This window comes from Vitis vinifera, chromosome 18 (assembly GCF_030704535.1).
Source record: "Vitis vinifera cultivar Pinot Noir 40024 chromosome 18, ASM3070453v1".
Taxonomy (NCBI): domain Eukaryota; kingdom Viridiplantae; phylum Streptophyta; class Magnoliopsida; order Vitales; family Vitaceae; genus Vitis; species Vitis vinifera.
Window position 1 is genome coordinate 6449878 of NC_081822.1, and position 13988 is coordinate 6463865.

The 13988-nt window shown below is 35.7% G+C and overlaps 1 protein-coding gene across 4 annotated transcripts; it reads left to right on the forward strand.

Moving 5' to 3' along the window:
• Positions 1-615: 615 nt before the first annotated feature.
• On the forward strand, positions 616-13981 carry LOC100260793 (uncharacterized). 4 transcript variants are annotated; one of them, XR_788226.3, is made up of 13 exons: positions 616-864; positions 951-1169; positions 2834-2929; positions 4167-4255; positions 4334-4462; positions 6430-6550; positions 9251-9335; positions 9440-9549; positions 10195-10346; positions 11974-12070; positions 13013-13355; positions 13428-13501; positions 13616-13981. XR_788226.3 is itself a non-coding variant. In XM_010666145.3 (12 exons), the coding sequence occupies exons 1-11, from the start codon at positions 784-786 to the stop codon at positions 13310-13312; spliced, it is 1479 nt and encodes a 492-aa protein (XP_010664447.1). In that variant the 5' UTR covers positions 616-783; the 3' UTR covers positions 13313-13355; positions 13616-13981. The 4 variants fall into 4 exon arrangements, 3 of the variants coding, with proteins under 3 accessions (XP_010664447.1, XP_010664449.1, XP_019072236.1); XM_010666145.3 differs by lacking the exon at positions 13428-13501; XM_010666147.3 differs by lacking the exons at positions 13428-13501; positions 13616-13981 and adding an exon at positions 10520-10604 and having other exon boundaries at positions 13013-13128.
• Positions 13982-13988: the final 7 nt, after the last annotated feature.

Consider the following 13988-nt stretch of genomic DNA (forward strand, 5'->3'; position numbering starts at 1 on the left):
CAGACTTTTTTTTAATCAAAATTTTAATTATTTATTTTTAATTTATCTTTTATTTTAAATTTATATTATTATTTTATTTTATGTTATATTTTTATTTTTAATTACTTTTCATATTTATTTCATTAATCCCATTTTAAAAAATTATTATCACTTTACTCTTAATTTTTATTTATCCTTTTAATTTTAAATGTTATCATTTTAAAATATTAAAATATAATATTACTCAATAAAATGTAATTAATAATTTTAATTATTTAAATAAATTAATATTAATAAAAAAAATTGTCATAACAAATTTGTAATAAAATTTTTAAAAATTAAATTTCAAATAAAATAATTTATATAAATCAATTTAATTTTTTATTTAAAATATAATAAAACATATTTTAATAAAAATATTTTTTAAATTTTAAAATAAATAAATATAAATATGTTAAATGAATTTTAATTGTACTTATATCAATTACATTTACACAATAACTTTAACATTTGTATTTTTGTTTATTTTATTATATTTTTTTTTTGAAGGTTTTTCAAACATTCGTATTTAGAAAAAAAAAAAAGGGGAAAAAACATTTCAAAGGTTGGAAGTTTGAAATGTTTTCAAGTTGGTTCACTGCAAACATACACATTTTTTCTTTTTTTCTTTTTTCTTTTTTTTAGAAAAAACATTAAAGTAATAAAAACCGCCAATGCTGATATGGTCCGGTGAATCGTCAACGTTGTTACTCGCAGTCACAGATAGAAACCCTTGTTGGAATGTGGTGATGAGATAGTGAATCAATGGTGAAAGCAGTAGTGGGAGACGAGACTCAACTCAAATTTGCAGAGGACCGTCTCAGCCGATCGGCCATCCCCGCTCAGGCATTTTTCCGTGGTTCATCCATCTCTGTTATTGTTACTTGGTTTTCTTTGATGATTGTGAAATAGGATTTGTTTTGTTTGGACAGGTGGGTCTTGTGATTGGCAAGTTGAATTCCACTATCGACCGTGGTTTTGTGTTTGACTTGGTTCCTACACCGCCAAACGATGCCGGAGAGCCTGCCTGTTCCCTCTCTGAGGCCCCCAAAGACGATAAGAAGAAGAAAGGGCCAAAGACCAAATCTCTGCATGATTCCTCATCCTCTTTGCTTATCGATCAAGATTGGGTTGTTGAACACGCTCGTCAGGTTTTTATTTTTTTTCATATTTCATATTGCGAATTTCAGTTTTGTTAACGATCTAGTCTGATGCATAGACTTGTGAATTTGTTTGTTCGGTATGGTTTTTCATCTTCAGTTCTCTTTAATACTGTCGTTACGATGAACTTGTAATGCTTGCCCTTTGGCATTATACTGCTAGAATTATGGCCATATTGAAGTCGAACTTGAATGAATAGGTTTGATCGTTTAATGAGATTTGGTTAAAAAAGGGAGGAAATCAAGGATAGAACTCGGGATTTGGGATTTTATATTTCACAATCTGGCTCACTTCAAATTTGAATAGAATTTACTAATTTCAAATCTTCGAGAAAGTAGAGCTGGAAAATTGGATCCTAAATTTGTGAACCAGGCAAGCTAAGCTTCAGCTTAATGAAAAACCCCAAGAATTTGCAATATAAAATCAGCTATGCCATCCAGTTGTCCAAGACTGGCAAGCCATATCTTGTACCCTATTGCAAGTTTGATGTTAAACTCCAATTTGTTTCCTGAGCTGTGATATTTTTCCTCATTGCTTGGATTTCCTATTGTATTATATGGGGCTGTTTTCCTATGTGAATTGAAATAATGGATTTGTTGGACAAGCTGAACACTCTGAAGTAAGAAGAACCAATATATCTAAACCCAAATAGCAGGTAGAGAAATTTTCACATATTGTCCATGTGGATTTAACCAATGCAAATTTTAATACTTAATTGTTGTAGTCATATGAAGCATTCCTTAAAGGGGCTGCTAAAGTTTGTTATTTACATTATTTCAATAATGGAAGTTCAAGTCTCATCATACTAGATTAGAACCTAGTTTGCAGATTATAGAGATGACTAAGGAAACAAATTACCACCTCCAATGGGTTCTATTAAGTTAAAATTTGATCAGGGTTCCTTGGCAAATCCAGGATGGTTAGGGATTGGAGGCGTGTTTAGTGATCACTTTGGTACAATAATTAGAGTGCTCTCTAAACCTACATGTCAAGGTTTAGCCATTGACATAGAGATTCTAGCCTTTTTGGAAGGGTTGTTGTAAGTGAAAACTTTCAGCCTTTCTAATCTTTTAGTAGAAGGAGATTCCACCATTGTTGTATGATGGGCGACCAAGGAAGAAAGAGGATAATAAATATTTGATGGGTGGTTGTGCCTATTTATTAATGTATCTTTGAAGTTGGGATGTTCCTTCTCTTGGCCTCATTGTTGAGTTGAACTTTTGGATTTTTTTGTAATAGATTTTATACCTTTGTGAATTGTAGCTAGCATTGCTCTAGTTATTTTGATGTGTGCAGACTTTTTGAACTAGAATACACTTATCTGCCAGTTTTATCATACTTTGTTTAGAGGAATTTACACTTTTTGGAAGGATTTCTCATCCTTCTTTGTGCTTGGGATTGCAATGCAATGAAATTGTTGTTTCTGACAAAAAAAAATCAATAAATTTTATTTTTATGGATCACTACTCTTTTTTTGTTTTTGTCTTTAATTTCAACTGTTTTCAATGATATTGTAGCTGTGATGTGACTGATGTCTCATGTAATGGGCTGTATATATTTAGCATGACTTGTAGTTTCAGATATTTATCATCTTCCTGCATATAATGATCACTTGGTATCGGAGGGTATAGTCATCGGATTCTGGTGTTTTCAGGTATCTAGAATGCTAGTGGGTGGAATGAAGGTAATTGGTATCTATATATGGGCCAGTGAAAGCTCTTTCAAGAATTCAACGATAATACTTTGCCAGGTACTTCTTTTCTTCTTATGTTGTTTAGAGTTTTGCTTGGTTGTAAGTTTAGGTTGGTCCATGAGGAGCAAGTAGTGAGGACTGCTGATCCTCCTTATATCAATTACAGGACTAGGATAATTCATTAATGAACGGCTACTATACTGGATATGTTGTGCCTGTCCCATTTGGCCTACTTTTGGCCAGTAGGAACATTGGTTGATGAAATTTTATCCTCCCCCCAACTCCCTTTTTATAAAATTCTCCCACACATAATTTTATGCTTTTTGACTCAACTTCTATCTCATGAGTACACATGTTAAACTCTTCTATGCATATGAATTTGTGCATGTGACACAGCTTCTAAATGTTTGGCTGCAACATATTTCGATCAGCTTTATCGCATTAATTTCCCTGTGTTTTCTTGTTGATGGACTTTACTGTTCAGATTTCAAGTCTGTTAATCTACCCGTCATGTTCTTTTGCAATACTGGCATAAGCAATTATACAGGTCACAGCATTCACTATGTAGTATCTTATTACTGTTTTGGAACTGCATGGTTTCCATGTATTGAGAGGCTGTAATGCAGCATGGCAAGCACAAGGAGTATAGTCCAGTCATCTGGGTTTGTTGTGAATATTTTGGGCCTCAGCATCCTTTCTACAAATGTTAAACTGGCCAAAGCGCACCATAGTTTGTCATGTGCTATTAAAAGATTTCTTATGACAAGGCAAATCAAAAGAAAATTGATTAATGCTTCTTTGGTTGCTCAGAAGTACACAAAAGAGAAGAAACTAAAGTTTTGGATCTTAGATTATTTATATGCATGGATTGAAGTGAATGAAAATCTCCCTAGAATTAGTCCCAGTAAATCTATATCAATTGAGGTCTTTTTCTCTTAAGAAACCAAAACAACATACAATGTAAAGGTAAGATTTATTTAATAATTCATATATTTAATTTTCCTCAGTTCTCTTAATCACCAAATGGAGGGAAAATATTTTTGCATTTTTAATTCTCATAAAAAAAAAAAAAAAAACTAGTCTGCTTGCCTTGAACAAGCTTGAGCCTGTGCTATTGACTTTTCTAATGTAGGGGTTCCTTGATTATGAGCTTTTACCTCAGAAAGCTTACCTAGGCTGACCTTGATCATATGAGACAGACAATCATTGATGGGAAAGCCTCAATATGAGCTAGCTACCTATATTTATCATATAAACAGTGACATATTTACCATTAACCTAATGACTCTTGCAGACTGTAAAAGGAGTTGCAGATGCTGCATCCATTCTGGAGACTGATCGGGATGAGGGACTGCTTATTCATATTTGTTATAGTCCAATGAAGTACTTTTTCTTCTGAATTGTACCATCCAAATAATTCTGTCCTGTCTGTCAACATGCTGGCTAAAATTTAATGTGTAGGTGGACATGTCGAAATTGCACGTTGACTTCAAATATCACGTCAAGCAGCCTACGGCCTTGCGATTTCAAAATGGGAAGGGTCTTAACCTCCATTCAGACATTTAGGTGCATGTACAACTTTGATATAAGGTAACATTTTGATTGGTTGTTATTCTTGTCTGTGTTGTATCTCTGTTTACAAACTTCTGTTTGATGTGTGTCTCTACTGTAGGTATCTATTCACATATATTTATGCTCTTTTTTTTTGGGTGGGTGGCTCCAATTACTTTATTACACCAATTGAAATATGATATCTAAAGTCTTTTATTGTGCTTTTAACAATAGTTCTGAGTAATGTTCCTTGGGTCTAGCTCAGTGGTAGTGCTATCCAGCAATTAACTGGTGAGTTCAAGCCTCCCTGACATTTAAGTAGTGTGGGGTAGAGGAAGGGGCCCGTGTTACTCCACGTTTGCTTTGCTTTGTTGACAATTGAGGTTAATGCTCCTGTCAGGCTGGATTCTCTTTTATTAAAAAAAGAAAAAGAAAAAAAAACCAATAGTTCTGAGTAATATCCCCTTTTGTAGCTTTGATAACGACATAAAATGTGTATCTTGTAATTAGCTTTATATTGGATCAAGAAGGCACATACTGCATAAGCTATCACTTTTCTTCCATGCAACCTAATACATCCAACTGAATATCTAAAAAACTAGGAGTCCTTCAGTATCTTATCCACCTTTGAGGATACCAAATTGATTTGTTTATTATCCTGAATGTATCATGAGCTGATGCAGGTTATCTAAAAGTATAATTTTTCCTTGAGGGGCCCTTCTTCTCTCTTTTTGGGCAAATCATGTTTAATATATTAAGCAATTGATAAAATATTTGTCCAAATGGAGCTTTGAGCTTTGCATCTCGAGTTCATAAAGATTAGAAGTTTGAATCTGTTCTAATTATACACTAATATTTATTTATTCTTTGAGGGTGAGTTTTTGAAGGGATAAGTGGTGTGGGGATACGCCTTTGTGTGATTCTTTCCCCTCTTTATTTGCCTTAGCTGCTTCCAAAAAGGCTTGGGTGAAGGATGTTTGGAATGTCTCAGAAGGTGGGGGGAGCTGGAGTCCTCACTTCACTAGACCTTTCAATGATTTGGAGGTGGATGAGGTGGAAAGCCTTTTGTTATGTCTGTGTGGGAAGAGAGTGAATATGGAAAAGGAGGATAGGGTGCAATGGACGACAATGAAGAGTTGCAAATTCTATGTAAAGTCTCTCTACAAAACCTTAAAGTTGGACTCTTCAGTTTATTTCCCAATGAAGATCACCTGGAATTCCTGTGTGCAACCAAAAGTAAGCTTCTTTGTTTGGGAGGCCTCGTGAGGAAAAACTTTTAACCTTGGACCAAATCCAGAAGGGGGGTTGGACTTCAGCAAATAGGTGTTATCTTTGTCAAACGAATGAGGAATCCATAGATCACTTACTTCTCTATTGTGTAAAGACAAAGGTTTTGTGGGAGATGTTTTTGACTCTTTTTGGAGTTTCGTAGGTGTTTCCTTCTTTGGTTAGGGATACCCTTTTGAGTTGGAATGATTTTTTTTGTGGGTAAAAAGCACAAAAAAGTTTGGAGAGCGAGCCGCTTATGCATTTTTGAGACAATTTGGAAGACAAGAATTAGAATTACTTTTGAAGATGATGTGCTGTCCATCCAAAGGTTAAAAGGTTCTTTTGTGCACTTATTATGGTCGGAGACTAAGATGTTTATAAAAAAGGGTCCTTCGACATTAATTGATTTCATTGATTGGGTGGGCTTTGTTTGAGGGAGGGGTTGTCTCTTGTATATCCTTTTGGACAGTTTTTTGTTTCAGCTGTAAGGGGGTAAGTGTATCTTTTTTGTGTATCATGGGCTGCTATTTTAGCGCCTCTTTTTAATACAAATACTCTTCTTCACTTATCAAAAAAAAAAAAAAATTATATATTCTTTGTTAAAATTTGCTGGAATTAATAATGGCAACATAAAATATTCTTTATGGTTCTTTGATAATTAATTTACTTAATATTTCTGAAGCACAGACAACCATTGTAGGTCATTCTGTCTCATGAGCAACACTATTTTTTCTCAGATTGCCCATATATCATGACAGTGCATCAAATGCCAAAACATTGACAGATATTCTTCGGTATGGGATATCAATTCATGCCAAGGAGCTAAGAGGTGCAAAGGCCATAATTGATGGATGTTTGGTAAGATAGTTCTCTGACACACTGCTCTCCAAAATATATTTCTGTTTGCTTTTTGGTGAGTTTCATTAACTCTCGCACTGTTGATTCATCAAACATCTGCAAAAAATGTTTTGACTACTCATGCCGATGCTGCTTATTCAAGTTTTTAAACTTGAAAAAGACACCAGTTTCTATTAGTTTCAGAGATGTTATAATGGGTTACAAGTGCATCTTTTCTAGCTGAGGTTTTACTCATAAGAATATTGCATGGTATGGCATAGTGTCAGCACCTTGACCACCAAGGCCTCATGTGGTGGCACCTTGCATCCATGGGTGCCTATTAAGCAAGGTAAGGTGATGACTGAGGCTGCTAAGAATCATGTTAAGGCTTGGTGGGGGCTTGAGGGTGCAACATGCATTGCTAGCATGCGGGGCAGCATACAGCACGTGGGCTGGGGCACTAAGGCACCACGTGGGTGGCTCGACTTGACCAAAATTCAATTGTGGAATTTTGGGTGGTTGGTATTTTTCCTTCAAAGAGGAGGCTTTGAGATGGAGTTTCCAAGTGGAAAAATTATTTTTCATATTTCCCATTTTTTTAGAAAAATCATTATGCTTGGCTAAGCACCTATGATGTCTCCTCCTGCTACTTTAGGAATGACTCAAAATTCTCTTTAGAGAAGGGGTAACTGACACAAAGGTGGTGACAATGGCACAAGCTAGGCCACACTAAGGGCACACGGTATGATGGCTTTTAACATGAGCAAGGGGTGGTGGTAACCCTTGCTAGTACACACACATGGGCACAATGCCATGTGTGTGGTGCAACCCATGGGCGGAATGACATGGGGTGCGGCTATGGCACACTACATGAGCCTGGTTGCCTTGAGTTGGAAGGATCAAACATAGTTGGCACACACATGGACCAACGTAGCAACACAAACCATTGGTTAAGAAGAGGACCTAGCACCAAGGCAATGTTACAAGCACAAGTGCCAAGAGGGGATTTGGGACACTTAAGTTTTTTAGAGACGCCAGCAATGGTCTGGATAATGCACATGGGGTTTCCTAGACACACGAGTGGGCTTGATGCTCATGGGTTTAACAACAAGCATGGGTTGACACCAAGCATGACACATGTCGGATTGTTTTGGCTGGATCTAGGTTTGGAAATATTCAAGAATACTGGAGTGAGGATACTCTGTGATTCCCTCTTCTCTTCACAATGGTCCATGGCAGGACAAAATAAAGATAATAAACCCCTCATAAGGCAAGTGCTCCAATTGGTTGAATGAAATTTCTCTGATAATAAAAAAAAATTGGTTGGATGAAATTTCTGCTTCAAGTTTGGCTTTGTCTGTAAAATGAGTTGAATTGGCTTGCTGCATATTTGCAAGGGACCTTGATTATTTTCAAATATTTCATGAATCATACTAAGAACATCTAAATTACTGACTGATACGAGATTTTCAGAAAGTTGCTGACAATTAATTCTTCATGTGATTAAAGGAAGTTCTGTAATGTGTGTGTGCGCATCATATTTGCCTGGCATGTAAGTGACATACTCAAGTCTTTCTATATAGAGTGGTCAGTGTGAAGAAGGCATTTTGTCTTCTGTTAGCTTGATTTTGTTTCCAGGCAGTAATGGCTAAATGGTTTCATACAAGGAATTTGTGATACCTATTGCTGAGAATGATGATGCTAAATGTGAATTTAAGAATTTCTATTGTTTTATTACTATGTGACTGTATGTTACAAGGTATGGACTCTCTCGTAGGTGGTATCATATGGTTCCAAGATAGGCTTGGAAACAATGGTATTCAACTTACCCTTATTCCAAGAAATTAGAAACAATGAGAAGGATGTAGTTGAAATGGAGGACTGACAGCATTCCATGTTTTTCTCCAAAATAAATGTACTGCACTTATCATGTACTGAGGAAGCCTTGATTAAATCTTGAGCATAGAATGGAATGGAAGAATCGTATTGGCATTGAAAAAATTATCTGATAATACAGATGCATTCCTAATATTGAGAAGTCCCAGTTTATGGTATGTGCACATTTCAAAATTTGTGGAGTTACCATGTAAGACAGAAGATGTCACATCTGTGGGTATTGGATGCCATATTTGTGGGGCAAACTTACTCTAGTGTGTGCCCTTTAGGTGTGTGTACAGAAGCAAAGGGGAATGAGTCCTAGGTTGCTGGAAGTTTTTCAGGATACTATTCTTTGTTACATAAACATCTTGGCCTGTGCCTTGTTGTGGCCTTGCTTAGGTGTTGTTAATATATATTCTTTTTGCCTATTTAAAAAAAGAAAAGAAAAAAAGAAAAGAAGGAAAACATTTGAAACTGTAGTACCCATGTTAGATGTTGTATTATAAACATGAAAGTTGGAACTTCAGTTCCATTGTTGACGGTGCACCCTCCACTGTGCGACACATGGCTTTAAATATTTCAGCAATTATGCCATATGCTCATCCTAGTTTGTAGGGGCTAGATGGACAGAACATGTACTCAAAGTGCATGTAACAGAAGTCCTGTCCAACAGATGCAGTTATAAATGTAATATAGTAAATCAAAAGTGAATGAAACCCTTATCTTAATCAATGCAGACTTGAGACTCATATTATGGTTCCTCCATAGATAGTATTTTTTTAGTGGAATATAATCTACATCAGTTTTGAATGAGGAGTTTTCCTGTTTTCTACTCATGTTTAGGTGGTTGGGGATGAACCATGCTCATCGGATGGTTTGCATGAAGTTGAATTGCTTCTACCTTTTATGAAAGATGCATCAGTGGAAGGTATGTTGGCACTTTTTTAATTCTAAACCATATTAATTTATTTGATTTGAATGCTCCTAAGATTTTAATTCTAACATTTATTTATTTATCTATATTTTGTAAAGCATGCAGCCAAAAAGAAGTTGTTGGCATTCTCGTCTTTAGTGGTTCTGTGTGTTCTTTTGCATGCTTGAATCCAAAAGAACCAATTTCACAAGCTTTAGCTGATATAAAGGTATTAAATAGTTATCATTTTCAGCACAACTTGTGATTGTATTTTGAAAATGTATTCTTGCTTGAATATTTAGCAGCCCCATTAAATTAATTTTCTTTGAAAAGTTCTGCTACTGAATTGTATCGAGTCTATGAGCTTGCACTCTGCAGCCTGGTTGAAGAAATAAGATCAAACAAATTCTTGCATAAATATTTAGCAGTCCCATTAAATTAACATTCTTTGAAAAATTCGATGCTGAATTTTATCTAGTTAATGAGAGCTTGCACTCTGCAGCCTGGTTTAAGAAATAAGGTCCATTTAGGCATAGAATGCACCAAGCCTGTATTAGAACTTGTGATCTATTTCAAGAAGGAGAATGGAACTGAAAATATAATGTAAAAATTAATACAGCAAATCTCACTAGAGTGTGCCTTGTTGGTATGTTGGCTTTAAATTCAAAGGTTTTTACAGTATCTGAATGGCCTAACTGATGAATGTCCATGCTTTGGGTAGCCATTGAATGACCATGCTTAAAGCTCTTAGCTTTGCACTTGCACCAGTCCAAAACCCCCCTACAAGTGATAAGTCTCCAGAAGTATTTTTCTTGTTGATCTCTTGTGGATATTTTTGATGTCATGTAATCATGTGTTACTTTTCTGTGGTTAGGGGGATATCATTATGAGTTTGCAAAGTAGGCTCGATATTATCTGTGATGAGGCAGATGGAGATGTGGGTCCAACTGATGATGGTTGCAAAGAAGCAAATGATGAGATATCCACTGGAAAACCTGTTTCCCAGCTTGTCTTGCACTTATTGAGGTTGGCTTTAGTATATGCATGATTTACTATATTTTAAAAATATATGAAAGTTGTTGGTGTTTTATGTCAATGAGTCGTTGCATCAGATGCCACTTTTAATTGCTTATAAAATTGCGTTGAGCATTTCTTTAAAGTCTCATCTTCTATAGCTAATCTTGATACAGTTGATGCAGTTTCCTGTCCCCTGTGTGTTACATCTCAATGCATGGGCAGTTTTATTCCTTTTTTCTTTCTCCAAATGACTACAGGGGCAATTTGGTAAATCATCATCTGTCTTACTTGCATTGAGATGACTAAATGCTCTTCAAATTCCATGATGTATTTATAGCATCTATTGTTCTTGTTGTCTGACATTGAGTGGGTTGTTCCTTCTACTGTTAGAGAGACTCTGTTAGGACAACATGACTCCTTTATGTGAAGAAAATAGAAGGTGGTGTGGAGAGCCGCTTCTTTGTACACTTTTTGGACAATTCAGAAGGAAAGAAACCAATGAGCATTCAAAAGTGAAGAGTAGTCAATTCAATTGCTTATTGCTAAAATGTTTCTTCCTTGAGAGTTTAGAGTTATGGGTTAGCATGTACATAGAAAAAGGTTCAATGCCCTTGATTGAGCATGTAGATTGGGTGGAAGCTAATGAAGGGAGGAAATAGTTTTTTGTATATCTCTCTCTATGGCATAGCCTTTTAATACCCCTCATATACATCTTGTGTATGTTGGTGTATAGTTTTTTGTTGCTTTATCTATAAAATTTCTTGCCTGCTTATCAACAATAAAAAATAAAAAGTACCATAATGCAGCTCCATAGGATTGCTTGAGTTTCTGAATTGCATATACAAAATTTATAAGATCCATGCTGCATGGATACCTCTGTAGGCATTTCCCTTGACAATAAAATGGGCTTATGAACTTCCATTCATTGCATTAGATACCTGCTTCACGGTTCTTGGCTGCCAAAAAATTGTAGTTTTACATTCTTCTGCTGTCTGTTGAACTGGGAGCATAAGGTGCCTGAGATGTTTAGGCAAACATTTGCTATCCATTAACCTCATTGATCCAGGAAATAGGACAGTTAATGTATACCTTCTGTTGACAGCAGCAAATCATGTCTTATTATTGAACAGGAAATGCCATTATATGGTGGATTTGCCCATTTCGGTGTTGGTAGCTTGAGACATATTGCATTTTTGCCTTCTCTGTGTTTGGTACAGTTAATTTGTCCCATTTTCTTCCATGTTATCTACTATGTTTGCCATCTAGGATACTGGTACCTGGTCTGTTTCCTAATTTAACAGGCTGCCACTTTTACTGCTAAAATTAGCCAAGAAATGGCAGCATTTTATGAGCCTTACATTGGATGTGTGATTGATCTGCAGAAAGGGTGTAAATTATGTTAGAAGTTTTCATTTACTGGATGTCATTAATTTTAGTTATGACTCCATTGCTTACTTCTTCTACTTGCATATCTTGAATATCCTCTGAGCTTAATCTTTCTTCCATTAGACAAGATTCAGTTGAAACATTATGTATGGCTAACAAATTATGTGCACCATTCCTTGTTATATAGCTAACTAGCAAACATGATGTGCAAGCTTTCCACTGACTAGATTCATTATATGTTTCAAAACAGAAAACAACAGTGTCTTTCATTTCCTCGAAGAGTTTTTGTTCCTTGGTTGGCGGGTACATATATCTGCGACTACCTACAACCATATGACACTGTTGAGGTTTGTTTCTTGTAAACCTTGCAAATATATAGTTCCGTAGTTTTATTGAACAGAAAGCAAGCAGCACTTTAGTGCATCCATTATTTCTTCTATATCGTATTTTTATTATCAGAAGTAAAAGAAAAACTCTTTGGACTCCTGTATTTTGTTGTCCTTGCATGTTTGTATGGTTTCTTTACTGTTGCAAGAATGTACTACTAATATTATTGCCACAAGTTTAGTTTATGCCAGTCAATAACATGTTTGACCTTCCCTCTGACCTCAAAAAAATTCCTGTTACACACAGAAGATTAATAATGGAAATGGAATAGTTGTCAGCAAATGTGTGTATTGGTGGCATGGGGGGATGTCCGACCAAATTAATAATGATCATTTAGATAATGTGCAACTTAGTTACCATTATGCTGCATGATCTAGTGAAAGTTTCACCTGTTTTTTTAAACAAAAAAGAGGCCCTTCTGTAGTTCTCATAGAATTTGTTGATTTTACTTAAAATGAAGTCACTTCGGAGATTTTTGAATTTAAGATTTCAGTCATGGATGAATTGATTTGAGCAAATCAACTTGCAAATGCGCATGTTCATGTCCAAGTACTATCAAACAACTGCAGTGATCATGTGATTCATAAAGTTTTGATAGATGAAAATCTTTGCATGCAAATGAAAACACGTCTAAGAAGGAAAAATAACACTTACTCTTGAGCAACACATGGTATAGATCCAGCACCATTTTATTTTACACTCTATGCATGACTCTCTTTAGTCGTGGCATTGAAACAACTAAATGAACATTTGTCCATCCAATCTCAAGATGCATCATATTTTAGAAATATTGAACTTGTCTTCCATAAGAATAAAGAAATGCTAAATACCTGTAACAAGGACAAGAAAGGTTCATAAATAGTCTTCATCCTTTTCTGATTCATGCTGCTCATCCTGCATAGGTTCTGAAAGATCACTGTGTTGAGCTGATGTCCATGGAAGCTCCAACTGATCCCTCAACATTTTTGGAGCCAGAAATAGAAGCCCCTACACTGGCCACTAAATCTTTCTTGGATGTGGCAGTTCCCTTCAATTCAGCATTCAGCTCTGAGTATCCCTTACAAAAAAGAGAAACCGGTACAAGAGAAGAAAGTAATCGGAAGCCTACACAATCTGCTGATTTGACCATGATAATTGCTGTTTTGTTGGTTTTCCTGTCTATCTTTGTAGGGTGGGTGCTCTTTGCTGTCAGGGCATCTTAGTTGACTAAAGGAAAGCTTTGTCTATAAACACTATGGTGTTGAAGTAAGTCTCCAATTGTTATAATGAGTTTTTTTGTCTTATGAATTCAACGTTGGAATTCCAAATTTTCTGCAGGTGAGGGGGATGGGAATGGTAGGAGATAGATTATTTTGCTTTTAATTGTAACAAACAGTATCATATCACTAAAGGTATATTATTTTTCATATTAAATTTGTGCCAGGTTTATCATTTATCTTGAAATGCCTTAATTTCGGATCTGAGATTGTGGCTAATCCTTCTAATGTTGCATATGTAATTCCTAGATTGCACCCTGTTTAAGAGGATTATCTGATCATGCAAAGCAATTCCTGAACACCATTGACACCATTGACACCATTGGCACCATTGGCACCATTTGGCACTTACAGATCTTGATGGTAGGCATCTTTTTATCTTTTATGGGGTCTTGATTACTGGACACAGATCCAAGAGGTGGGGGGCTTCTGATAGCTCTCTTAATTGTCTCCATTGATTGGGTCATGTAGGGATTCAACAATTTAAGTTCCTCTCTGCCGATTGTGTTTTATCAGGCATTGTTAGGTTATTACTTAATCTTCTTATGAAATGATAACCTATGCATGTTTTATCAATCTGAGGATCAAAATCAAAACAAAAACTTAGTTGCTGAATTGGGGT

Bases quoted from the DNA above. Each gene is read 5' to 3' on its own strand.
- LOC100260793 (XM_010666145.3), top strand. From the start codon at position 784: ATGGTGAAAGCAGTAGTGGGAGACGAGACTCAACTCAAATTTGCAGAG. The intron at 4,463-6,429 runs GTAACATTTTGA...ATTTTTTCTCAG, and splicing joins ATGTACAACTTTGATATAAG to ATTGCCCATATATCATGACA. The intron at 9,336-9,439 runs GTATGTTGGCAC...TATTTTGTAAAG, and splicing joins GAAAGATGCATCAGTGGAAG to CATGCAGCCAAAAAGAAGTT.